This window comes from Chiloscyllium punctatum, chromosome 39 (assembly GCF_047496795.1).
Source record: "Chiloscyllium punctatum isolate Juve2018m chromosome 39, sChiPun1.3, whole genome shotgun sequence".
NCBI classification, from domain to species: Eukaryota; Metazoa; Chordata; class Chondrichthyes; order Orectolobiformes; family Hemiscylliidae; genus Chiloscyllium; species Chiloscyllium punctatum.
The window spans coordinates 63,087,015-63,113,642 of NC_092777.1; the positions used below are offsets into that span (position 1 = coordinate 63,087,015).

At 46.6% G+C, this 26,628-nt stretch overlaps 1 protein-coding gene across 13 annotated transcripts in view; it reads left to right on the forward strand.

The window, feature by feature from the left end:
- Nucleotides 1-913: 913 nt before the first annotated feature.
- exoc7 (exocyst complex component 7) overlaps nt 914-26,628 on the forward strand; it is a 39,785-nt gene continuing 14,070 nt past the window's right edge. For 2 of the 13 annotated variants that reach the window (XM_072558947.1, XM_072558949.1), the window contains exons 1-10: nt 914-1,044; nt 12,585-12,650; nt 14,746-14,930; nt 16,326-16,431; nt 18,062-18,284; nt 20,079-20,246; nt 20,509-20,520; nt 22,181-22,273; nt 23,271-23,339; nt 26,361-26,506. In XM_072558947.1, the coding sequence (XP_072415048.1) occupies nt 985-1,044; nt 12,585-12,650; nt 14,746-14,930; nt 16,326-16,431; nt 18,062-18,284; nt 20,079-20,246; nt 20,509-20,520; nt 22,181-22,273; nt 23,271-23,339; nt 26,361-26,506 (1,128 nt within the window). In that variant the 5' untranslated portion in view covers nt 914-984. The remainder of the gene's footprint in view (nt 1,045-12,584; nt 12,651-14,745; nt 14,931-16,325; nt 16,432-18,061; nt 18,285-20,078; nt 20,247-20,508; nt 20,521-22,180; nt 22,274-23,270; nt 23,340-26,360; nt 26,507-26,628) is intronic. The other 11 variants (XM_072558951.1, XM_072558955.1, XM_072558948.1 and 8 more) reach the window with 6 other exon arrangements.

Genomic DNA, 26,628 nt, shown 5'->3' on the forward strand with positions numbered 1-26,628 from the left:
GGACACTCTGGCAGGAGGAAACATATTTCCGCTGATGGGGGAGTGCCGAACCAGAGGACACAACTTAAAAATACGGGGTAGACCATTTAGGACAGAGATGAGGAGAAACTACTTCACCCAGAGAGTGGTGGCTGTGTGGAATGCTCTGCCCCAGAGGGCAGTGATTAGATTAGATTACTTAGATTAGATTACTTACAGCGTGGAAACAGGCCCTTCGGCCCAACAAGTCCACACCGCCCCGCCGAAGCGTAACCCACCCATACCCCTACATCTACATCTACATCTACCCCTTACCTAACACTACGGGCAATTTAGCATGGCCAATTCACCTGACCTGCACATCTTTTGGACTGTGGGAGGAAACCGGAGCACCCGGAGGAAACCCACGCAGACACGGGGAGAATGTGCAAACTCCACACAGTCAGTCGCCTGAGGCGGGAATTGAACCCGGGTCTCTGGCGCTGTGAGGCAGCAGTGCTAACCACTGTGCCACCGTGCCGCCCACAGTGGAGACCCAGTCTCTGGATTCATTTAAGAAAGAGTTGGATAGAGCTCTCAAAGATAGTGGAGTCAAGGGTTATGGAGATAAGGCAGGAACAGGATACTGATTGGGAATGATCAGCCATGATCATATTGAATGGCGGTGCAGGCTCGAAGGGCTGAATGGCCTACTCCTGCATCTATTGTCTACTTTGCATTCCAGCATCTGCAGTATTTTTTTTGTCTGTAACCAAACAGGTGATTATTTGACAAATTACAAAAGAATTGAGACTCCAAAATAAAACGTCTGATGACTTGGGACAGTTTTTTTCATCCTCCAAACGTTTTCCAGCTGAGGGGGTCAATCCTGGAGCCTCTTCCCTCCCAGCTCCTCGTCTCCATGGCGACAGGCCCCGCCCCTTTCCCCGGGGACGGATGTGACGCGGGGGAAGTGAGGCCCAACAAGGCCAGGGGCCTGTCTGGAAGTGGGGAGGGGGGCCCGAGATGATTCCGACGGAGGACGCGTCGGCCAGGAAGAGGCACATCGAGGAGAAGCTGCAGCAGGTAAACGGCGGGAAGTGAGTGAACTGGCGGATTGTCCTCACATTTCCCCCCACAGTGTTAACACAGCTGTTACCCTCGTGAAGACCGGAGAGGGAGAGGGGAGAAGGGGAGGAGAGGAGAGGAGAGGGGAGGGGAGGAGGAGAGGGGAGGGGAGGAGGAGAGGGGAGGAGGGGAGGGAGGGGAGGAGGAGAGGGGAGGAGGGGAGGGGAGGGGAGGGGAGGAGGGGAGGGGAGGAGGAGAGGGGAGGAGGGGAGGGGAGGGGAGGGGAGGGGAGGGGAGGGGAGAGGAGGAGGGGGGAGGGGAGGGGAGGGGAGAGGAGGGGGGAGGGGAGAGGAGGGGGGAGGGGAGAGGAGGGGGAGGAGAGGAGGAGGGGGGAGGAGAGGAGGAGGGGGGAGGGGAGAGGAGGGGGGAGGAGAGGAGGAGGGGGGGAGGGGAGAGGAGGGGGGAGGGGAGAGGAGGGGGGAGGAGAGGAGGAGGGGGGAGGGGAGAGGAGGGGGGAGGAGAGGAGGAGGGGGGAGGGGAGAGGAGGAGAGGAGGAGGGGGGAGGGGAGAGGAGGGAGGAGGAGGGGGGAGGGGAGAGGAGGGGAGAGGAGGGGGGAGGAGAGGAGGGGAGAGGAGGGGGGAGGAGAGGAGGGGAGGGGAGGGGGGAGGGGAGGAGGGGAGGGGGGAGGAGAGGAGGGGAGGGGAGGGGGGAGGGGAGGAGGGGAGGGGGGAGGGGAGGAGGGGAGGGGAGGGGAGGGGAGGAGGGGAGAGGAGGGGAGGAGGGGAGAGGAGGGGGGAGGGGAGGGGAGGAGGGGAGAGGAGGGGGGAGGGGAGGGGAGGAGGGGAGAGGAGGGGAGGAGGGGAGAGGAGGGGGGAGGGGAGGGGAGGAGGGGAGAGGAGGGGGGAGGGGAGGAGGGGAGGAGGGGAGGGGAGGGGAGGAGGGGAGAGGAGGGGGGAGGGGAGGAGGGGAGGAGAGGAGGGGGGAGGGGAGGAGGGGAGGGGGGGAGGGGAGGAGGGGAGGAGGGGAGGGGAGAGGGGGGGAGGGAGGAGGGGGAGGGGGGGAGGGGAGAGGAGGAGAGAGGAGGAGAGGAGAGAGGAGGGGGGGGGAGGGGGGAGAGGGGGGAGAGGGGAGAGGGGGGAGGGGGGAGAGGAGAGGGGAGAGGGGGGAGGGGAGAGGGGGGAGGGGGGAGGGGGAGAGGAGAGGGGAGAGGGGGAGGGGAGAGGGGGGAGGGGAGGGGGGAGGGAGGGGGGAGGAGGGGGAGGGGGAGAGGGGGGAGGGGAGAGGGGGGAGGGGAGAGGGGAGAGGGAGAGGGGAGAGGGGGAGGGGAGAGGGGAGAGGGGAGAGGGGGGGAGGGGAGAGGGGGGAGGGGAGAGGGGAGAGGGGGGAGGGGGGAGGGGGGAGAGGAGAGGGGAGAGGGGGGAGGGGAGAGGGGGGAGGGGGGAGGGGGGAGAGGAGAGGGGAGAGGGGAGGGGAGAGGGGGGAGGGGAGAGGGGAGAGGGGAGAGGGGGGAGGGGAGAGGGGGAGGGGAGAGGGGGGGAGGGGAGGGGGGAGAGGGGAGGGGGGGAGGGGAGAGGGGGGAGGGGAGAGGGGGGAGGGGAGAGGGGGAGGGGAGAGGGGGGAGGGGAGGGGAGAGGGGGGAGGGGAGGGGAGAGGGGGAGGGGAGGGGAGAGGGGGGAGGGGAGGGGAGAGGGGGGAGGGGAGGGGGGGTGGGGAGGGGAGAGGGGGAGGGGAGAGGGGGGAGGGGAGGGGGGGAGAGGGGAGAGGGGGGAGGGGGAGGGGAGAGGGGGGAGGGGGAGGGGAGAGGGGGGAGGGGAGGGGAGAGGGGGGGAGGGGAGGGGGGAGAGGAGAGGGGAGGAGAGGGGAGAGGGGGAGGGGAGAGGGGGGAGGGGAGGGGGGAGAGGAGAGGGGAGAGGGGGTGGGGGGTGAGGAGAGGGGGAGAGGGGAGGGGAGGGGGGAGAGGAGAGGGGAGAGGGGGAGGGGGGAGAGGAGAGGGGGAGTGGGGAGGGGAGGGGGGAGAGGAGAGGAGGAGAGGAGAGGGGAGAGGAGAGGAGGAGGGGGGAGGGGAGAGGAGAGGAGGAGGGGGGAGGGGAGAGGAGAGGGGAGAGGAGAGGGGGAGAGGGAGAGGGGGAGAGGAGAGGGGGAGAGGAGAGGAGGAGGGGGGAGGGGAGAGGAGAGGGGGGAGAGGAGAGGGGGAGAGGAGAGGAGGAGGGGGGAGGGGAGAGGAGAGGGGGAGAGGAGAGGAGGAGAGGGGGAGAGGAGAGGAGGAGAGGGGAGGGGAGAGGGGAGGGGAGAGGGGAGGGGGAGGGGAGAGGAGAGGAGAGGAGGAGGGGAGAGGGGAGGAGGAGAGGGGAGAGGGGAGGAGGGGAGAGGGGAGAGGGGAGGAGAGGGGAGGGGGGAGGGGAGAGGGGGAGAGGAGAGGAGGAGAGGAGAGGGGAGAGGAGAGGAGAGGGAGAGGAGAGGGGGAGAGGAGAGGAGGAGGGGGGAGGGAGAGGAGAGGGGAGAGGAGAGGAGGGGAGAGGAGAGGGGGAGAGGAGGGGAGAGGAGGGGGAGAGGAGGGGAGAGGAGGAGAGGGGAGGGGAGAGGAGGAGAGGGGAGGGGTGAGGAGGGGGAGAGGAGGGGGAGAGGAGGAGAGGGGAGGGGAGAGGAGGAGAGGGGAGGGGAGAGGAGGGGGAGAGGAGGGGAGAGGAGGAGAGGGGAGGGGAGAGGAGGAGAGGGGAGGGGAGAGGGGAGGGGAGAGGAGGGAGAGGGGAGGGGAGAGGAGGAGAGGGGAGGGGAGGGGAGAGGGGGAGAGGGGAGGGGAGAGGAGGAGAGGGGAGGGGAGGGGAGAGGAGAGGAGGAGAGGGGAGAGGAGAGGAGGAGAGGGGAGAGGGGGAGGGGAGAGGGGGAGGGGGGAGGGGAGAGGAGAGGAGGAGAGGGGAGGGGAGAGGAGAGGAGGAGAGGGGAGAGGAGAGGGGGAGAGGGGAGAGGGGAGGGGAGAGGAGAGGAGGAGAGGGGAGGGGAGAGGAGAGGAGGAGAGGGGAGGGGAGAGGGGAGGGGAGAGGGGAGAGGAGAGGAGGAGAGGGGAGGGGAGAGGGGAGGGGAGAGGAGAGGAGGAGAGGGGAGGGGAGGGGAGAGGGGAGGGGAGAGGAGAGGAGGAGAGGGGAGGGGAGGGAGAGAGGAGGAGAGGGGAGGGGAGAGGGTGGAGAGGGGAGAGGAGGGGAGAGGGAGAGGAGAGGAGAGGAGGGAGGGGAGAGGGGAGGGGAGGAGAGGAGGGGAGAGGGGAGAGGGGGGGAGGGGAGAGGGGAGGGGAGAGGGAGAGGAGGGGAGGGGAGAGGGGAGGGGAGAGGGGAGGGGAGAGGAGAGGGGGAGAGGGGAGAGGGGGAGAGGGGAGAGGAGAGGAGGGGAGGGGAGAGGGGGAGAGGAGAGGAGGAGAGGGGAGGGGAAAGGGGAGGAGAGAAGGGGAGGAGAGGGGAGGGGAGAAGGAGGGGAGGGGAGGAGAGGGGAGGGGAGAAGGAGGGGAGGAGAGGGGAGGGGAGAAGGAGGGGAGGGGAGAAGGAGGGGAGAAGGAGGGGAGGGAGAAGGAGGGGGAAGGAGGGGAGGGGAGAAGGAGGGGAGGGGAGGAGAGGGGAGGGGAGAAGGAGGGGAGGGGAGGGGAGAAGGAGGGAGGAGAGGGGAGGGGAGAAGGAGGGGAGGAGAGGGGAGGGGAGAAGGAGGGGAGGAGAGGGGAGGGGAGAGAAGGAGGGGAGGGGAGAAGGAGGGGAGAGAAGGGGAGGGGAGAAGGGGAGAAGGGGGGGGAGGGGGAGGAGAGGAGAGCAGAGGAGAAGGGAGGAGAAGGGGAGGAGAGAGCAGAGGAGAAGGGGAGGAGAAGGGGAGGGGGAGGAGAAGAGGGAGGAGGGGGAGGGGAGGAGAGGGAGGGGAGAGGGGAGAGGAGGAGGAGAGAGGAGAGGGGGAGGAGAGGGAAGGGGAGAAGGGGAGGGGAGGAGAGGAGAGGGGGGGAGGGAGGAGAGGAAGAGGGGGGAGGGGAGGAGAGGAGAGGGGGGGAGGGGAGAGAGAGGAGAGGGGAGAGGAGGGGAGAAGGAGGGGAGGGGAGAAGGAGGGGGAGGGAGAAGGAGGGGAGGGGAGAAGGAGGGAGGGGAGGAGAGGGAGGGAGAGGGAGAAGGAGGGGAGGGGAGAAGGAGGGGGAGGGAGAGGGGAGGGAAGGGAGAGGGGAGGAAGGAGGGGGAGGGGAGGGGAGAAGGAGGGGAGGAGAGGGGAGGGGAGAAGAGGAGAGGGAGCAGAGAGAGGGAGGAGAGCAGAGGAGAAGGGGAGGAGAGCAGAGGAGAAGGGGAGGAGAGCAGAGGAGAAGGGGAGGAGAGCAGAGGAGAAGGGGAGGAGAGCAGAGGAGAAGGGGAGGAGAGCAGAGGAGAAGGGGAGGAGAGCAGAGGAGAAGGGGAGGAGAGCAGGGGAGAAGGGGAGGAGAGCAGGAGGAGAAGGGGAGGAGAGCAGGGGAGAAGGGGAGGAGAGCAGGGGAGAAGGGGAGGAGAGCAGGGGAGAAGGGGAGGAGAGCAGGGGAGAAGGGGAGGAGAGCAGGGGAGAAGGGGAGGAGAGCAGGGGAGAAGGGGAGGAGAGCAGGGGAGAAGGGGAGGAGAGCGGAGGAGAAGGGGAGGGGAGAGGAGGGGAGAGGAGAGGAGAGGGGAGGGGAGAAGGAGGAGAGGGGAGGGGAGAAGGAGGAGAGGGGAGGAGAGGGGAGGGGAGGAGAGGGGAGGAGAGGGGGGGGAGAGGAGACGGGAGGAGAGGAGAGGGGGGGAGAATGGAGAGAAGTTGGGGGGAAAAGTGTTTAATCGAGCGCTTGTGGAAGGTTTAAACTAATATGGTGGGGGTGGGAAACTTCTGTAAGGAGTCAGAGAAGGAGGGAGCAAGGTCAAAATCTAAAGGTAGAAAAGGCAATAAGAAAAGTAATAGACAGACAGAGAAACCAAGGACAAAATTCAGACAGGGCTACTGGTAACATAGTTAAAAATCACACAACACCAGGTTATAGTCCAGCAGGTTTAAATGGAAGCACACTAGTCCAACACTGGCATCTCCAAATCATTGATAATATATATTGGGAGAGAGAGACCATCTGTGTTTAAAAAGACAAGCTTAAAGGGTTTGTGCCTTAAGATGTGGAACAGTACTGTGGATGAACTAGTCGTGCAGTTAGATGTAAGTGGGTTAGGTATAATTATTATGGAGGCATAACTGCAGGGTGACCAGGGATGGGAACTGAATGCCCTGGGGTATTCAGTATTTGGGAAGGGCAAAGTCAAAAGTGTTGTGCTCAAAAGCTCAGCAGATCAGGCAGCATCTGAGGAGCAGGAGAATCGATGTTTTGAGCATAAGCCCTTCATCAGGATTCTCCTGCTCCTCGGATGCTGCCTGACCTGCCGTGCTTTTCCAGCACCTAACTCTGATCTCCAGCATCTGCAGTCCTCACTTTCTCCTTTAGGAAGGACAGGAAAAAGGTGGTGGAGTGGCATTGCTGGTTAAAGAGAAATTAACACAATACTGAGATAGAATATTAGCTCTGACAATGTGAAGTCTGTATGGGTAAGAGTTGAGAAATGCCAAGAGACAAAAAACATTAGTAGGTGTCATAACTGGACCCCTGAACTGTAGTAGTGATGTTGGAAATGGCATTAAACAGGAAATTAGAGATGCATGTGATCAGGAAATATAGGTGATTATGGGTGTTTTTAATCTGGACATTGGGCAAATCAAATTAAGCACAGTGCTACAGAGGAGTGTATATTAGATTAGATTACTTAGTGTGGAAACAGGCCTTTCAGCTCAACAAGTCTACCCCGACCCTCCAAAGAGTAACCCACCCAGGTCCATTCCCCTACACCTAACAACACTATGGGCAATATAGCATGGCCAGTTCACCTAACCTGCACATTTTTTGGACTGTGGGAGGCACCTGGAGGAAACTCGCGCGGACACCGGGAGAATGTGCAAACTTCACACAGACAGTTGCCTGAGGTGGGAATTGAACCTGGGTCTCTGGCACTGTGAGGCAGTAGTGCTAACCACTTTGCCACCGTGCTGCCCATATGGGATGGTTTTCTTGACCAATATGTGGAGGAACCAACTAGAGAGCATCTTAGACTGTGTACTGTGTAATGAGAAGGGAATCACTGCCAATCCAGCTGTGCGAGACCCCTTGAGAATGAGCAACTGTAACATGATAGGACTTTTATAACAGAGCGTTTAGAAAGCAGTGGCAGGATCAGACAGAGTTAGCGTGGATGTATGAAGGGAAAATCATGCTTGACAAATCTGTTGGAAGTCTACAAAGATGTATTGAGTAAAGTTGACAAGGGGAGACAGCTGATGTGGTATGTTGGGACTTTCAGAATGCATTTGAGAGTCCCGTATAAGAGATTATTGTGCAAGATCCAAGCACGTGAGATTGGGGAAAGTGTAATGTGATGAAGAGAGAACTGGTTGGCAGAGAGGAATTAATGGGTCCTTTTCAAATTTGCAGGTAGTAATTAGTGAGGTGCCACAGGGATTGGTGCTGGGATTCCAGCTATTCACAATATATATTAATGATTTGGGTGAGAGAACAAAATGTAACAACTCAAAAGTTTGCAGATGAAACCAAATTGGGTGGGAGGGTGAGCAGAAGAGTATGCAGAGATCCTTCAGCATGATCTGGACAGGTTGGGTGAGTGGGCAAATCATTGGCAGATGCAGTATAATTTGGAGAAATGTGAGGTTATTCACTTTGCAAGCAAAAACAAGAAGGTAGGTTATTGCCTGATTGGCTGTAAATTGGGAGAGGGGAGTGTGCAGTGGGACCTGGGTGTCTGTGTGTACTAGTCGCTGAAGGTAAGCATGCAGGTGCAGCAGGCGGTAAAGGTGGCAAATGATATGTTGTCCTTCATTGAAAAGTTTCGAGTACAGGAGCAAGGATGTGTTGTTGCAGTTATACAGGGCCTAGGTGAGGCCACATCTCGTGTAGTGTGTGCAGTTTTGGTCTCCTTTTCTGGGAAGGATGATCTTGCTCTCGAGGGAGTGCAGTGAAGGTTTACCGCGCTGATTCCGGGGATGGCGGATTGACATATGAGAAGAGATTAACTGACTAAGTTAGGATTGTTTTTGCTGCAGTTCAAACAAATTAAAACATGAGACAATGAGAGTCCAGAGACAGTGTATTCCTGTTAGGGTGAACGGAAAGGCTGGTAGATGTAGGGAATGCTGGATGACTAGAGAAATTGAGATTTTGGTTTAGAAAAAGAAGGAAGCATGTGTCAGGTATAGGCAGCAGAGATTGAATGAATCTGTAGAAGAATATAAACTTGAGAGAAAGTAGGAGTATACTTGAGAGAAATCAGGAGGGTGAAAAGGGAACATGAGATATCTTTGGCAAATATGTTAAGAACAAAAGGGAGAGAATAGGGCCCCTCAGATCAGCAAGGCAGCCTGTGTGTCGAACTGCAGGAGGTGGAGGAGATATTAAACGAGTATTTTGCATCCGTGTTTCTTATGGAGAAGGATATGTAAGATGCAGAATGTGGGGAAATAGATAGTGGCACCTTGAAAAATGTCCATATTACAGAGAAGGAGGTGCTGGATGTCTTAAAACACATAAAGGTGGATAAATCCCCAGGACCTGATCAGGCATATCCTAGAACTCTGTGGAAGGTGATTGCTGGGTCCCTTGTTGAGATATTTGTATCATCGATATTCACAGGTGAGGAACCAAAAGACTGGAGGTTGGCTAATGTGGTGCCACTGTTTAAGAAAGCTGGTAAGGAAAAGCCAGGGAATTATAGACAGGTGACCAAGTTGTTGGAGGGAATCCTGAGGGACAGGATTTACATGTATTTGGAAAGGCAAGGATTGATTAGCGTCAGCATGGCTTTATGCTTGGGAAATCATGTCTCACAACTTGACTGAGTTTTTTGAAGAAGTAACAAAGAAGATTGATGTGGGCAGAGTGGTGGACATTCAGTAAGACATTCAACAAGGTTCCCCATGGGAGACTGGTTAGCAAGGCTAGATCTCATGGAATATGGGGAGAACTAGCCATTTGGATACAGAACTGGATTGAAGATAGAAAGGGTGGTGGTAGAGGATTGCCTTTCAGACCAGTGGAGTGCCACAAGGATCGGTGCGAGGTCCACTGCTTTTTGTCATTTTTTAAAAAAAAAAAATTTTTCCACAAATTTACAAAAGAAAACTTAAAAAAAAGACCCAAGTATAAACATTGGTAATACAGTTTAAATCTTAGATTTTGATTATCATTTATTTATCAAACAAGAAAACAGAAATACCAAGAGAAAAAAAAAACGAAACTCAACTAACTACTCATCTAACTTACAACTAACCAGAGGGTATCATTAAAATTCTTACATTGATCAAGAGAGAAAAAAAAATCCAACGGATAACACATAAATTGAGCAGTGATATACGTGCTCGGAATGTGTTACATCAGATTACAACAAAACCTGTATTTATGCAAAACATCCCGAGCATAGAGCATTCACAAAAATAAAAGCTCTTTATTATATTGATCTGAATGTACTAAAAAAAAACCATTTCTAAAAAATATGAAACGTATTTAAATGGAGATCTTCCCCCTTATTCCCAGGGGGCATCACTTCCTTTCCAAAAAACCCATCGTAACCTCTCCCAACCAGTGCTCCACCCTTGACCCAGGCACCCCACGATAGGATAAAGAAAATTCAAGTATACTACTGAACTAGAACTAACAGCGAGTACTCTATCCCCCACCCACACCAACACCTGGATATATTTGGTAATGTTAATATCATATATGAACATATATGACTATAAAATTACAGTCTCAGCAAATAATAATTAAATATATTAATACAAAATAACGGGAAAACAACCCCGCTCCCAAGGACAAAGATAAAATAAATTAAGGTAGCCACCTTACCCTCCCATCTACATTAAGTAGACCCCCTGGCCTATATAATATATATATATATATATATTTATACACACTCGCACACAAATACGTCCTTCTTCTCACCCCCTGGAGATAATATTAAACAGTACGATAATGAAAGGAAAAAAAAAGTGGAGGTAGACTGAGGCGGGGGTAGGACAAAACAACATTAGTTAACTCTTATAGTTTGTCTAAGTGAGTCCAAAAGTTCCTTGGCCTTCTCCGGTGATCCGAAGTTAAACACGGACCCTTCATGGCAAAGCGTAGTGTAGCTGGGTAACGCAAAGAGTATTGAATGTTTAAATCCCTTAAACACTACTTTGCTTCATCAAACGTCTTCCTCTTTCGAACCAAAGCTGGGGAAAAGTCCTGAAATAACATAATCTTGGATCCTTTATGAGTCACAGCTTGTGGATCTTTCCCGAGATTTCTGGAGGCTTCCAAAAGCATCACCTTATAGCTCTGCAGCCGGGACAGGACCTGGCGGGGGTGCTGGTTCGAGCAGGGCCCATTCTACCCTTACCTGGCCTGATCCAGTCTTCAGATTCAATAATTGGAAACCACTGTTCAAGGAACCTTGTAAGCTGGCCGCCTTCTTCCCGTTCGGGATGGCCCAGCAAACGAATATTTTTTCGACGACCTCGAGAATAGAGGTCGTCAGTGTGGTTCTCTAGGGTCCGGACTTGCTGCTCGAGAGTCTGGACCTGATCTACGGCTGATGCTGCAATGGCCTCGGAGGTCGCGGCCTTTAGCTCCGCCCCTCCGACTCAGCATTCAATTTCTTCCATGTCTCGGCCGTGCTTTTGTAATGTGGCCGAGAGTGAATTCCACTGACTTCGGGACTCTTCTATGAACGCATCGATCTTTGCGTCGAGTTTGGAAATTATTTCCGCGAGGCTCGCCACCGTAGGTAAGTCCCTCAGGGCGGTTGCGGACACCTCTGCTGCAGCTGGGGAGGGGCTGCTGCCTGCTGAGAACTGCAGGCTGTTTTTCACCCTAGTCATTTTTACAGGAGACTGAACTGTATAAATTTAGTACTAAACCACTAATTCCATTAAATAAAACTATTTTTAGTTGATTTAGTGAGTGTGGTGGGGGAGGGTGGCCCACTTTGCCTAGGTCTTGGGAGGAACACTATAGACTCAGACTTGCTGAGTCACTGCCATCTTGGATCTCCTGCTTTTTGTCATTTATATAAATGATTTGGATGTGAACATAGGATTTATAGTTAGTAAGTTTGCAGATAACACCAAAATTGGAGGTGTCGTGGACAGCGAAGAAGGTTACCTCCAATTACAACGGGATCTTGATCAGATGGGCCACTGGGCCGAAGATTGGCAAATAGGATTTAATTTAGATAAGTCTGAGGTGCTGCATTTTGGAAAGGCAAATCAGAGCAGGACTTATACACTTCATGGTAAGGTCCTAGAGAGTGTTGCTGAACAAAGAGAGCTTGGAGTGCAGGTTCATACTTTCCTTGAAAGTGGAGTCAGAGATAGATCAGATAGTGAAGAAAGCAGTTGGTATGCTTTCTTTTATTGGTAAGAGCGTTGAGTGTAGGAGCAGAGAGATCATGTTGTGGTTGTGCAGGGCATTGGTTAGGCCACTTTTGGAATATTGCATGCAATTCTGTTCTATTGGAACGATATTGTGAAACTTGATATGGTTCAGACAAGAATTACAAGGATGTTGCCAGGGTTGCAGGATTTGAGCTGAAGGGAGAGGCTGAATGGGCTGGGGCTGTTTTCTCTGGAGTGTTGGAGGCTGAGGGGTGAGCTTTATAGAGGCTCATAAGTCATGAGGGGGGGATGGGTAGGGTAAATAAACACCATCTTTTCCCTGGGGTGGGGGAGTCCAGAACTAGAGGGCATAGGTTTAGGGTGAGAGGGGAAAGATATAAAAAGGACTGAAGGGACAACTTTTTCACACACAGGGTGATACGTGTATGGAATGAGCTGTCAGAGGAAGTGCTGGAGGCTGGTGCAATTGCAACATTTAAAAGGCATCTGGATGCGTGTATGAATAGGAAGGATTTAGAGGGATGTGGGCCAAGTGTTGCGATTAGATTAGGATATCTGGTTGGCATGGATGAGTTTAACCAAAGCGTCTGTTTCTATGCTGTACATCCCTGACTGTCTGAATGAGGGGGGGAATCTCAGAGCCTTATAAAATCCTAACAGGACACGACAGGCTAGATGCAGGGAGGATATTTCCGATAGTGGGTGTGTCCAGAACGACCTACATACGATGTAGACCCATAGCCTAGAGGTCACCAGTCTGAGGATTCGGACTAGACCATTTAGGACTGAGATGAGGAGGCATTTCTTCATCCAAAGAGTGGTGAGTCTGTGAAACTCATTACCATAGGAAATAGTTGATGCCAAAACATTGAACGTATTTAAGAGGCAGCTAGATATAGCAGTTGGAGTGAATGGGATCAGAGGTTATGGGGAGAAAGCAGGATTAGGCTATTGAGTTAGACCATCAACCAAGATCATAGTGAAGGGTGGAGCAGGCTTGAAGGGCCAAATGGCCGCCTCCTGCTCCGATCTTCTATGTTTCTATTGCATTTACCATTAATCTGGAAGTGAAATGTCATTGATTAGATGCACATTTTCAACTTTTCATAAACAGGAGCAAGAAACCTTGTCATTCATAAGAGAAAGCTTGGAAAAAAGTGACCAACTGACAAAAAATATGGTAAGTCAATGTTTTGTACATTTGGAGCAGCATTATGCTGGTAGTGTGGTCAGTGACAGGGGTTTGGTGAGCTGTTAGAAAAAGTATCAGTACACTACAGAATCTGATTTTGTCATACCTCATGTATATGTGTGCTAAATGGCAGTGCAACACACTGACACATAGCCATTTCATAAGGAGAATCTCATGTGTGATCCTGGATTATCAGCGATGATGGTGTGAGTATTGCTGTTTGTCAACCTCCTGGGATAAGAAAGAAACTGGGGTTTGTAGAATCAGCTGTTTCCCTTATCCATCTGGGTGATAGAGACCAAGTGTTTGGAAAGTGCTGTTGAAAGAGGCTTAGTAGGTTGTCATGGTACATCTTCTAGGTAGTAAGCACTGTTATTATGTATCGTTAGTGGAGACAGTCAAAGTTGAAGGTGATGAGCTGGAGTATGAGTCAAGCAGCTGCTTGGTCCTGGATGGTGTTGAGATTCTTGATTGGTTTTTGGACGTATTCATCCAAGCAAGTGGGGAGTGTGCCATCATACTCTTGCCTTGGGCCTAGTAAATGATGGGCAGGTTAGTAGAGGTGATGGCCTAGCAGTGTCATTGCTGGACTATTAAACAAGAGACCCAGGTATTGTTCAGGGAACCCAAACTTGACCCTGCTGTGGCAGAAGGTGGAATTTGAATTCAGTGAAACCTGGAACTGAGAATCTAATGATGACCATGAATCCATTGTTGATTGTTGGGAAAAACCCATCTGGTGTCCTTTAGGGAAGGAAACTGTCATCCTTACCTGGGCTGGCCTACACGTGATCTAGGCGAAAGTGGGTACTGCAGACGCTGGAGATTCCTGATGAAGGGCTTTTACCCGAAATGATGATTTTCGTGCTCCTCGGATGCTGCCTGACCTGCTGTGCTTTAATCTTGACTACATACGATCTCGACCCATAGCAAAGTGGTTGACTCTGGGCCATTCGGGATGGGCAATAAATGCTGCCTTAACCAGTAACTCCCTCATAGAATCCCAATCCCTAACTACTATTTGTGCCTACAGGCATGACATGGGTAGTCCAGTTCAGCCTCTGGTTAATGGGAATCCCTAGAATGTTGATACTTGTTTCATTGCGGTAATGATAAAGGGAGATGGCTAGATTGTATCTTAGTGGAGTGCTTTATATGTAAATTTTTTTCTATTTTATCATCTTTTTTTTGCATAATAAACTTCTGTTGTTAAAACTAGATCTGCAGGATTTTGCACTTGTTTCAGGGACCATCTCGTTAGATCATAACCTTTTTTGTTCACAAGCCAAATCTCAGTCTGTATGCTTGAAGTATTTGTTTAACGTGTAAGAGATCATAGTCTTAGCAGATCATAGGACTGCTGTCTCATCAGAGAGACACAACTAGTGGTGATTTAACCTGAGGGTCAGCACATTTTGGGCAAGGGGAACATTTGAGAAGGAGAGTTCTTCATGGTATCCTTAGCTGGTGTGGAAATTGAACTCAAAATGTTGACATCACGACATTGCAAACAAAGTTGTCCAGCCAACTGACTTAGCTGACAATAATATTTATCCAGCAAGTAGAACTGGAAGAAAGGAAGGCATAACTTGGGATGTCATGGCTGGAATTATTTATGATACCATCAGGAATGAGCTAGAATAAACAAAGGAAGCTGGAAAGTGAGGAGAAAGAAAATGAAGTGTAGTGGACATAGAGTTTAGAAAATGTGAAATTAAAAGGAGAAAAAAAAAGTAGGGAAATGGAGTTAATAAAACTCTTCACTCCTAAAAGATAGAGAACTTAGACAACTTGAGTTGGCCAAAGAACAGTTTCAAGAAAAGAGGGAGGGAGGGTGATTCTGATTATAACAGAGTGATGTGCTTGGTGCCTAACTTTACTGAGGTGTTTTATCTCATAGATTCACAGACATTTACAGTGCAGAATGAGGCTATTTAGCCTATTATGACCACCCCAATCAACAAAGATCTGACCAACTTACTCCCATTCTCCTGTACTGTTAGCAGATATGCTGTATCCTGAGGGGGGAACTGAGAGAGACACACTGTTGCGTAACAGTAAAATCTTTACTCCCCCATTCCAGGTTTCCATCCTTTCATCGTTTGAAAGCCGACTGATGCAGTTGGAGAATTCCATCATTCCAGTCCACAAGCAGACAGAAAATCTGCAGCGCCTGCAGGACAATGTGGAAAAAACACTGTCTTGTTTGGATCATGTCATCAGCTATTACCATGTGGCTAAGGATACAGAGAAGATCATCAAAGAAGGGTGAGCAGGTTTGGAGCGAGAAAGTCAATTTCATTCACTGACTGTTCATGTTAGTCAACAACAAGTCCTTTATTTGCATTGTGCCTTAAATATATTAAAACTTCATGTCTGTGAAGAGCTTGAAGTTTGGCACTTAGCCAATGAAGGAGAAATCACAGGCAGTATTAGGTTGCATTTTAAGAAGGGCTCTAATTGATTTTTCTGGGGGGTTGGTGAATTACAAATATGAGGGCTTAGACAGCAAAGAGACATAGCTGCCAGTACAGTGGAGGCTGTTTCTTCTCCACTTGCCCATTGTATAATTGTTTCTGCTTTTGTCCATTGCCTTGTTCCTCCGGTTCCTGGCACCTTACTTAATGCCAGTGGAGCATTCCCACAAGGACTTCAATTATCCAAGTGTATTTTTTTATTTCTTTCTCTCACTTACTCTTCATCCCCCCCACCCTGTTGAATGATAGAGTTTGGGGGTTAAACTGTGGGCTTTCTCTGAAGACCTGAGGTACAGCCCTTGGGTGTTCTGAAGCATTTAATTGGAAGTATCCTATTGGCAGTCATCTCTGAATTATTTGAAACAAAATGTTTAAACATCAGATGACAGGTTTTTCATCATATATGTTGACTTTCTGAATTATGCAGTTATCACCTATTTCCTGGTTCCAGTCCTGAGATACGAGACCTGATGAGATGTATTTAAACTGTTGCAGTCCCTTTTGAAGTTCTCAATAGAATAAAGGGTTTCCTTTCTTCAAGTTTCTATCAGTGCCCATTGTCCCCTATTTCAGCAGCTCTGAATATACCCTTTCTGGTTCTGCTAATTAAAATCTGCATTTCTAGGTGAGGTTTGCTGATTTGAAATGGGATATGCTGGTTTGAATTTAACAAAATACTTTTGTTAAACTCCCCCATGGTCACATTGGGTGGTTGCTGAAAATGAATCCAGTTAAGTTTCTGTCAACAGGTGAAGATAATCTGTCTGCAGCTTGACCTTGAAAGCTTTGTTAAAATTGTTCCTACACGGCACAGCTGAATCTAACTGTTACAGCCATAATTTGATTATTCATCTACGTTGTGATTTTACTTGTCGTATTGTTTCTATAACTGCGGTTTGATTTTACTATGCAGTGTACATCCCATATGACCAGAGATGGGGAGGGAAGAACTAACATCGGGCAAATAATGCTGAATTTATTATGGTCATTTTCTGTGATATAATGCAATGTAAACATCGCTTGCCAGCTATGCTAGACTTTTTGTTTTCTGTACCTTGACCTTTTCAGTAATTTAGCCTTCATATTAAATATGGGTATGTTTTTGAGGGAAGTAATATTTAATCTTTCCAAGTTGCAAGTTTTGTTTATCTAATTTCTCTCTATCTCTCTCCTGTTGTTTGATCAGGCCTGCTGGAAGGCTGGAGGAGTATCTGAACTGTATGGCAAAAATTCAGAAAGCAGTGGAATACTTTCAGGACAACAATCCAGACAGCCCTGAACTAAATCGGGTGGTAGGTTGAAGAGGCAATTGAGTGCGCAATAAGTTGCGGGGGGAGGTTTAGCTTTTATTTTTCTTGGCAAAAGTAGAATAAGCCACTGAGAGCCTGAATCTCAGACATTTGAAAGAGCTGACAGTTTGGATCATAGGAGTGGACTATGAAGCAGATTCTGTTAGCTGGTTACTTTTAAAGGAACTCTTTAAAATCTACAACCATCAAGACTGGTGCACCATCAGTCAGAGGTTGTTTGTAACTGTGGTCCTTGTAAGTGTTGACTGTGTTCAAGAAGATCCATTAGAACAGGCCTCTAAAAATGTGTCTTGAGGAATGAAGAAACTTGAAGGGGTTCAGAAAAGACTTAGAAGGATGTTGCCAGGCTTGGAGGATTTGAGCTATAGGGAGAGGCTGAATAGGCCAGGGCTGATTTCCCTGTAGTGTTGGAGGCTGGGGGGTGACCTTAATAGAGGTTTATAATATCATGAAGAGCATGGATAGGATAAATAGACAAGGTCTTTCCCCTGGGGTGGGGGAGTCCAGAACTAGAGGGCATAGGTTTAGGTTGAGAGGGGAAAGATACAAAAGAGACTTCAGGGGTAACTTTTTCACACAGAAGGTGGTGTATGGAATGTATGGAATGAGCTGCCAGAGGAAGTGGTGGAGTCGAGTACAATTACAGTATTTAAAAGGTGTCTGGATGGGTATATGAATAGGAAGAGTTTAGAGCGATTATGGGCCAAATGTTGGCAAATGGGACTAGATTAGGTTAGGATATCTGGTCGGCATGGATGAGTTGGACCGATGGGTATGTTTCCGTGCTGTACATCTCTGTGACTCTCTATGATTCTAATTGATTAATCTAATACCACATCTCTGTGGAGAGGGGAGTGATGTAGCAACTTGTGATTATGCAAAACGTGACTGTCAATTATTTCATGTGAAATTCCCCTTTTTATTTGAAGTATTATTTAGCTGTAAATTCCAGTTCTGATCTATGTTGCACAGGTAAAATCCTGTTGGCAATTCCTTTATTTTGGGGTCATTCAGTAAATTTGTAAATGGAATAATAATGTATGGTGCAATGCAGGATATAGTTCAAAACAAATAGGATTCCTTTCCTGCTTTCTGCTCTGGTAACTCCACTTACCAGTTTATCACCCTGATTGCTCAAAGCACCACATCTTTACTGGAGACTAAGTGGTAAATTTGAAACTGGATCAAGTTTTGCTGTACTACTACCTGCAGTTCATTAAGAAGGGGACAGTCACTATCTAAACATTCATGTGAAAATTGACCATTTACAGTGAGGTAGCACAACTAACAGCATGTGGGTGTATAATTATCAGGGCCTTCAGGAGAAAAGGGAGCCATGGTGATGCTCTGTATGACAGGAGCATCAGTTTGGATCAGATCTGGGAATAGCATGATTCCAACACTAAATGAGAACAACAGATTGTTGAAATCTTTATTGCTGCTGTCTTTCAACTGGATACTATATGGAAATAGGAAGCTACCATTTTTCCAAAGCAGTTGAGATCCTCTCTTTGAAAGAAATTATGTTGAGGGTCAAGTTTGGACATAGCAGAAAGATTAGATATCTTTCCCATTCTTTGAGAAATATTTAACTCTGGTTCATGTTTTGCAGAAATTTCTTTTTGAGAAAGGCAAGGAATCTTTAGAGTCAGAGTTCAGAAATCTCCTGACCCGCCATTGCAAAGCAGTGTCACCTGTTGTCATACTGGACCTGATTGCTGGAGATGATGAGATCGAGACCACGGATGATACGGCGCTGAATCTTCTCCCTGAAAATATCCAGCGGGATTTGATCTGCATTTCAATGTGGCTTGTTGAATATGGAAGGAATCTTGGTAAAACGTGTGACCTATCTGTTTAAAAAGATGTAAAGCTACACTGTGTCCAGCCTTTGATTTCTCTCTGCAGGTTTGAGAGATTATTGTCAACTATGTTAATATTTTCTGTGAATAGTATCAAGGTATCCATGTGTATAGCTCCCAGAAACTTGCCACCCAGGTTGATAGGGTTGTTAAGCAGGTGAACAGCTTTTATTGGTAGAGGGGTTGAGTTTCGAAGCCATGAGGTCATGTTGCAGCTGTACAAAACTCTGGTATGGCTGCTCTTGGAGTATTGCATACAGTCCTGGTTGCCGCATTTTAGGAAGGGTGTGGGAGTATTGGAAAGGGTGCAGAGGAGATTTACTGGATGTTGCCTGGTATGGAGGGAAGGCCTTATGAAGAAAGACTGAGGGACTTGAGGCTGTTTTCAATGGAGAGGGTTAAGACGTGACTTAATGGAGACATACAGGATGATCAGAGGATTAGAAAGGGTGAACAGTGAGTGCCTTTTTCCTTGGATGGTGATGGCTAGCACGAGAGGACATAGCTTTAAATTGAGGGGTGGTAGATATAGGACAAGTGTTAGAGGTAGGTTCTTTACTCAGAGTAGTAAGGGTGTGGAACACACTACCTGTAACACTAAGGTAAAAACAATGACTGCAGATGCTGGAAACCAGATTCTGGATTAGTGGTGCTGGAAGAGCACAGCAGTTCAGGCAGCATCCAAATAGCTTCCTGTAACACTAGTAGACTCGCCAACTTTACAGACATTTAAATGGTCATTGGTAAAACATATATGGATGATAATGGAATAGTATAGGTTAGATGGGCTTCAGATTGGTTTCACAGGACGGCACAACATCAAGGGCCAAAGGGCCTGTACTGCACTGTAATGTTCTAAGGAGTAAATAGTGGGATTGGTGAGGTTTGATAAGGTATTAAATGAGCACATTGTCAAATGGTGAATTAAGAAAAAAAGAATTCCAGTACAGAATCTAGACAGTCTCTAAATAATTCATAATCACTCTGAATTAATTGTAGTTACACAGTTGTAGTGTAATGAAAAATATTGCTGTCAGTGTTTTTGTTGGGTTATTGTTTCGTGGGCATTGGTATTCGCTGATACTTGTCTTCCCTCATAGTTGCTCTATGTGTCTAGTTAGGCACCTCCATTAGCCAGTTGTACAGTTTATCTTATTTATCTTATTTTCATGAAATCTTCCTCTCTCTACTGCTGTCTATTTTTTATCCTGTCACCAAGTCACCCGTTACTTACAAGTGCACTGCTTTCTTTTGGATTTTCTTTTCATTTCTCTCAATCATTCCTTAATCTTCTGTTAGTCTTTATCACAACACTGCATTTCTTCCTTTTTCTATAATTCAGAAGTAACTAATTGCTTGTAAACTATTCAGGTTCCCAGTGTTTTGTTTTGAGTGTAAGTTTTTCATTTTTGCAATTGATTGAGAAACCCCCTGAGCTGGTGCTGCTGATTGGTTTGTGTAATTCTAACCTATTGGCATCTCAAGAGCATTATATTACAGTATCCCTTCAGCCAAACCAACTTACTGAAATTCTAAATGATTTATTGTGTGTCAGTGGTTTCAATGCTTGTATGGGCTACTCAAGGAATGGAGGTGTTCAGGAGCCATTTATACCTGATTTTCAAATGGATAAATTTGTCAAAACATCATGTGGTACAGTAAATTTTATATTTACTTTCAGATGTTGAAAGTTGAACAAAGGATGGGGTTGATTAATTACTTTGAATCTCTGTTTCAGTTGTGACTTGTATGTGTTGTTCCTTGCAGATTTTATGAACGTGTACTACCAAATCCGCTCTAATCAGTTAGATCGCACAATCAAAGGTCTGAAGGAACATTTCCGCAAGAACAGTTCATCTTCTGGTGTATTATATTCTCCTGCCATTCAGAACAAAAGAAAAGATACCCCCAGTAAAAAGGCCATCAAGAGACCAGGTCAGAACCTTGCTGTCATTTTTAAACTGTTGATGACTTGACCCAGTGTGTTTCTGTACAATCAGACACATTTGTTATAGAAGGATGATCCTTAAGGAAAAGCCTTTTTAGTGATTCCTTTCTAAAATGAGAAGCTGCAACTGCCAACAATTTAAGATTTTTACTTTCCTCATTTTAAAAAAAAACTCTTGTTCTTTTATATGCCACAACTAACTTCTTTTTTTTCTTAAATTTTCATTTTGGTTATGTTGATGAATGACAGTCTTCATCCCAGGTAAACCATGCTTGTATTTGTGCCCTTTTAAGCCTCGCCAGTCTCTGCCTGATCGATTGTTGTGACCACTGACTGTGGCACATTTTAAACTTTATCATAGACAGAAAGTTTGCCAGTTTGTCTTATTAAAAGCTTGTGTCTTGTGCAAAATGCTGCTGTACCATCTTTAACATACTTGACCTGACTAATTTATGAAGTTTGACACCATTTGGAATATTTAAAAAAAGTCGGAAAACTTTGGAAAAGTGAAGTTGGTTCAGGGAACTTTCTTTTGAGGGTGTTTTTCCACAGTTAACTAACTGGATCAGTTAGTTGTCTGTTTATACCTTAATTCTTTAGGTTGACTAAACAATATTGATGATATCCACAGCTGTTTGTGTGTGTCCATTGTTGTGGTGTCAGTCCGCTGACTGTAGTTGACAAGTTAACATTTACTACCTGCCAGAGGGGAGATGGTGGCATAGTCTGAATACCACTGGACTGGTAATTCAGAGACCCAACCCTGACTTAAACCCACGTTGGTGTAATGGGTTCAAACCCCACCACAGCAGCCAATGAAATTTAAATGTATCAATCCGGAATATGTTTGAAATGTTTGATCATGGTGACCCTGACACAAGCATTGATTGTGTTAAATCCATCTGCATTACTAATGAAATTTGCCTCCCCCCTGTTCTATACTATATTAATCATTAGAAGTGTGTAGGTTTTAATCCTACAAGACAATGGGTGGCCCAGCGTCAATCCTCATCTTGTCTTTTCTGACACTTCACCATTCAACATTTAAGCTAGCTACCATGTGCCAAGGGGGAGCTAATTGACATCCATGATAATACTGAAACACAATTAAAAGAGGTTGAAAATCTGAAATTAAAAAAAATACTGTTAAAGGTTTATTGAGCATCTATGGGGAGAAAAGCAAAAATTAATGTGTAGGTCTTTGACCTTTCACCAGGACTCAGGATGTATCCCAAATGTGAAACATTAACTCGGTTTCAAGGAAAACAACATCTGTAAATTTCCAGCGCCATTTTATTCCATAATAATTACTCCTATCTTGGTTGTCAATATCTTGTTAGCCTAGGTAATGTTTGGAAATTGGCATTGTTTTCAATTGAATGTTGAAATGTAGTGGAAAGAGGAGAACATGCATTAGGAATGATTTTGAATCCCACTTCTAATTTGGACTCCGATATATCAAGGAGCTGAAATCTGCTCACCAACTCTTTTAAATTTCTCCAAAGTTTTCTTTCTTCAAAATATTTGACTAATTGGTGCCTGAATTCTTTGGGTGGGGAGTAGGTTTGACTACACAGGTTTGAATTTCCAGTCAGTAAATAATTAAATAGAATGTTTGTTTGTTTTTATGGTTGAAGCTTACTTTGGTTTATGGTACTCCGATAAAGACATTTTTTTATATGAAATAAAAGCTAGCATAATCTATTTAATATTGTTAAACTTGTCTAACTTTATATGATTTGTTCTGTTTAAGCTTTTTATGTGTCTATGATTTAAGCTTTTTGTCTTTGCTTTAATTTCTGTCTTGGTGTGAGATTTACTAGTAAATACTCTATGACATAGCGTGGTGTTGGTGGCAGGGATCTGGTGTTCCACACTGATTTGCCTAGGTCTTGTCTTTTCTGCATCACCGTGGTAACAGGCACAATTCGTAAGGCTCAGAACCTTCTGAAACAATATTCTCAGCATGGGCTGGATGGCAAAAAGGGTGTTTCTAATCTCGCTCCCACTGAAGGTAATCATTCCCTTGTCCCTGGGTGCACTACTTTTGGCTTTTTCTTGCAAAGTCTTGCTTTGTAATTAACCACATCTGTTTTCATAAAAGCATTCTAAATCTTTTGCACCTTCTGCACATCTTGCCTAATCTGTGCCTCTGGTAGACTTTAGATGGGAGTTTGAATCTTGAGAAATATTTTTGTGACATTCAGGCTTGATCAGAGGTCTATTCTTTGTCAAGTCCCATCCAGAATATGAAAGGACACATACAAGTGAATAGTGAGGATTCCATTGCAGTAGTAGTGGATGATATTCTAGAACTGAATATTGTCTATCATTAGCAGCAGAGGATATTGAAAAATTGCATACTTTTTTATTGGTTCTATAATATCGATTGTACCAAAAAAACCTAATCTTTCTCCATTCACATGGAGGAAGATTATGTTCCAATTCATATCTCCCAGCATTGCATACTAAACTGATGTAATGAGCGTGACCAGTTTACATAGACAGTATCCATTATAAATGTACTTTTTAAAAAAATGGACAGGGTGAAGTTTAAAATTGGCAACACCTTGTGTTGCACATATAGCTGATTGTCACTCCATACACTGTCCTGATTCACCTGAAGACTACTCTAGTTTTGACTACTGATTCAACAATACAGATCACCTCGTGCAGAAAGTGCAAGTTGTGCTTTTTGGTGTAATGAGTCACAATTCACAAAATATAAGTAGGTTAGAGAAAGATCTGAAATGTTGCAAACATTGTTCCTGATTTGAGATCCTTCTGACTAAGTCCTGTATGAATTTTTATATATGATTTGAAAATTAAAACTGCATCATTCTGACTATTTAAGATTAAAGAATTGGTTTGTTTAGATTATACTCCTTTCTAAAGTCTGTCAGTGCATTTGAGGGTTTTCCTTTCTCCGAGTTTCCATATATGCCCATAGTCCGTCCTTTCAGCAGCTTTAGATCAACTGCTTCTGTTTCTGCTAATTGACATCTGACCAGGTCATGATCACGAGTTGCGAGGTAAACATCTCTCAGATACGCTGAATGAGAAGCATGGGCCTGCTGTGGGTAAGTTGCATATTTCTTTAAGAACAAAAAAAAGCAAACCTCCTTTGACTTTTTTTTTGTTGAACTTTTAACAAAGTTACAATTTCTGGCATGAAAATCACTTTCAGTTTTAATTGCTGAGTAATTTACCAGTCATACATACCTTTTTTCAAGTCTTGTCTTCTCCCTCATCATCTCTACATCTCTTCATGGCTGCTCAACTCTACCCTCTCTTCCCGCTCTCATTGAGTGGTGAGTGAAGAGGTTTCAGACTCTCTTCAAATATGCTTTATTCAGCAGACTAAATAGTGCGTTTGACAATGGGCAAGGAGTGTGATTACGTCCTGCCCTTTTTTAGCCTGTCACCACCAAATCCGTCTTGAATGGGTACACTTTATACAATGAGCCAGTGAGAGGTTCAAGTCTCCTTCCATGCCAATGTTGCGAAGCATTTTGATGTCACTCTAGCAGCAGTATAAAGTCTAGTACTCTCCTAATACTGCATCATCGATTGCCTTGGTGTTGCAAGATGTGATTTCAGTAATGTGTGTCTGGGGGATGGGCTGAGGCTTGATGATGTTTCCCTGGGCTGGAGAAACAGTAATTGGATTTCTTCAACAGGTTCTTACTTGCATTAAATTGCAAACTTTCGGGTTCTGACAGAGATGGGATATTCACTGGCTGTTACATTGAACTGATTTCTCAGCAGTTACTCATCATGTCGTCAGTATTTTCGGATAATGCTGTTTCGGAACTAAAAAGTAACTCAAACAAAGCACAGTGACTGTATCTAAGAATGACTGTTAGTATAACCGATGGTGTTCTATAGGTCTAGGCAGTGTCATTACTTGTACTATTGTAGTGCTGGTATCAATTACGCAGAGGTTTAAACTGCAAAGGCTACTGTTTCATTTTTCTTTCTCACCTGCCTTCCTGATCTTCCTCCACTGTACCTAAGATTTTACATGTTACTGTTAGGGATGGTTGAGTGGTGTTTAGTGCTGTGTTCTTTCTACTTTAGCTGTAGGTTAATGGACATTGGGAAAAGCTGCTGCAGGTGGTGTTTAAAGATCTGTTTTTGGCCTTTTATTTAGCTACCAGTATTAGTATTTAATTGTTCAGATTATTTCTCAATTCTCCTGTTATTGTCCTGCTTGAGAGAATATGGCAGAGTCCCTAGAGTATATAAGTGCAGAGAGAGGTCATAAAAGATATTAGGGGAGACTCTGAGCGCTATGCATTAAGTCTGATTAAGCCAGGGTTGTGGAGCAGAGATGGTTAAGAATGGGATCCAGATGAGCTGTGTAAAATTAAGGGGCATTGTTAGGATGGACACTTTTTCCGTAAGTTCAGGTTAAGAGATAGAGGGCTCAGAGGAGGAATTGCTTCACTAGAGCGTCTGATAAGGCAGATGAATAATAAACTTAACATTTTAGGCAGTGTTTAGATAGTCACTCACATTACCATGACTTCTAGAGTAATGGACCGAGAGCTGGAAAATGGAATTAGTGTAGGTAAATCTTTGTTGATCTGCATAGACGTGCCAGGCCAAATTGTGGCCTTTTGTGTTGTAAATATGAGTCTATGAGAGAGAGCGGTAGGAATATAGAGTCATACAGCATGGAAACAGATCCTTTGGTCCAACCAGTCCACGTTGAACATAGTCCCAAAGTGAACTAGTCCCACTTGCCTCCTGCTGACCCATATCCCTCCAAACTTTTCCCATCCATGTACTTATCTAGTGTCTTTTAAACATTGTAACCATGCCCACATCCTCCACCACTTCCTCAGCAAGGTGATTCCGCATGTGAACCATCCTCTGTAAAAAAATTTTGCTCCTCATATCTTTTTTTTTTAAATCTCTTCTTTCTCACCTTTTAAAAATATGTTTCTTGGTCTTGAAATCTCCCATCCTAGGAAAAGACACCTTAGTATTAACCGTATTACATACCTACACAGATCATTAAGCTTACTATGATTTTTATAATTTCAGAGTAATCTATTTCCCACCCTTTCAACATCAATCACTGTCTAAACTATATTTTGCCCTTGACTGAACAGGATAATCAGAATTGGGTGGCAGGCTGGAATGGCAGTCTCTCACAATTCATGCTATAATGTGAGAGTGTATCCTGGAGTTCTTGGGACCTCTCTCCCTATAGAATTTGTTCTCTAAAAATGGATGACACACAAATCAAGGCCTTCACTGAGAACTAAATTCACTGGAATTTTGCTTCTGAACCAGTTGGAATTCCAGTGGGGAAATTGGATGCCATTTTCTAATGATGCATTCTCATTAGTGTATGCGGGGAGTCTCTCATCCTAAATGCGAGGATGAATACCAGAACTGAATTGTCTTAAGTGTGTGTGGTCTGAATTACTTAAGATGTCATTGCCAAATTGATGAAATACAAGTGCCAAAGGAGATTGGGAATGGGGAACATAAATGAATTCTGTTTTTTCTTCAATGCTGCAGCTGATTTTTGTTTTCAGTTTTCAAATTTTGTTCTTTCGTAATGTGTGACGTGTCACTGAAACCTTTATTGTCTTGTCAGGTTTTGACATCACAGTATGTTTGACTTTAAAGCTTGGCATTCATTTGAATTGTAATTTTTTCTGAACATGACCAGCAAATGCATATATAAGTTCCATTTGAAAAGTGACAAATCTCTTTGTAGGTTCGAGCTCTCTAATGTTTTACTGCTGTGCTCATTGGGTATTAGCAATTAGCATTTCAGCCAGCATTCCCAACTCTAGCTTTCCCTACTTCCTGGTTCCAGTTTCCCTTTCTCGAATCTATGGTATTCCAATGTGGGAGAGTACACTGAACATTTTATCTTTAAGTTTTCAATCTGTTCCCTTCCTCAGGAAAACAGTCCACCAGCAGATTGTCTTCCAGTACTGCCACTACCATCCAGCTCTGGCTAAAGGAATAGTGAGCAACATGGGAAGAGTAAATTCAATGGGCTGAATGTCAAATTTGCAATGGGAATAACTCTGCATTCTGTCTTCCTGGAATCTTACTTTGCCCTATTTTCTCAGGGAAGGAGGACATGTTGGACAGTGAGATTGACTCTTACATTCACTGCGTCAGTGCCTTTGTAAAATTGGCCCAAATAGAGTACCAGTTATTGATGGGCATCATTCCTGAGCATCACCAGAAGAAAACATTTGACTCATTAATACAGGTGGGATTCTATTATGTTGTTAATGCTGATTAATGCTTTTTCTCTATTCAATTGTTTTGTTTTTGTTTAAATTCTGGTAAACTGGCAGAATCTGTTGTTCCCTTGGAGTTTGACAATTTGCT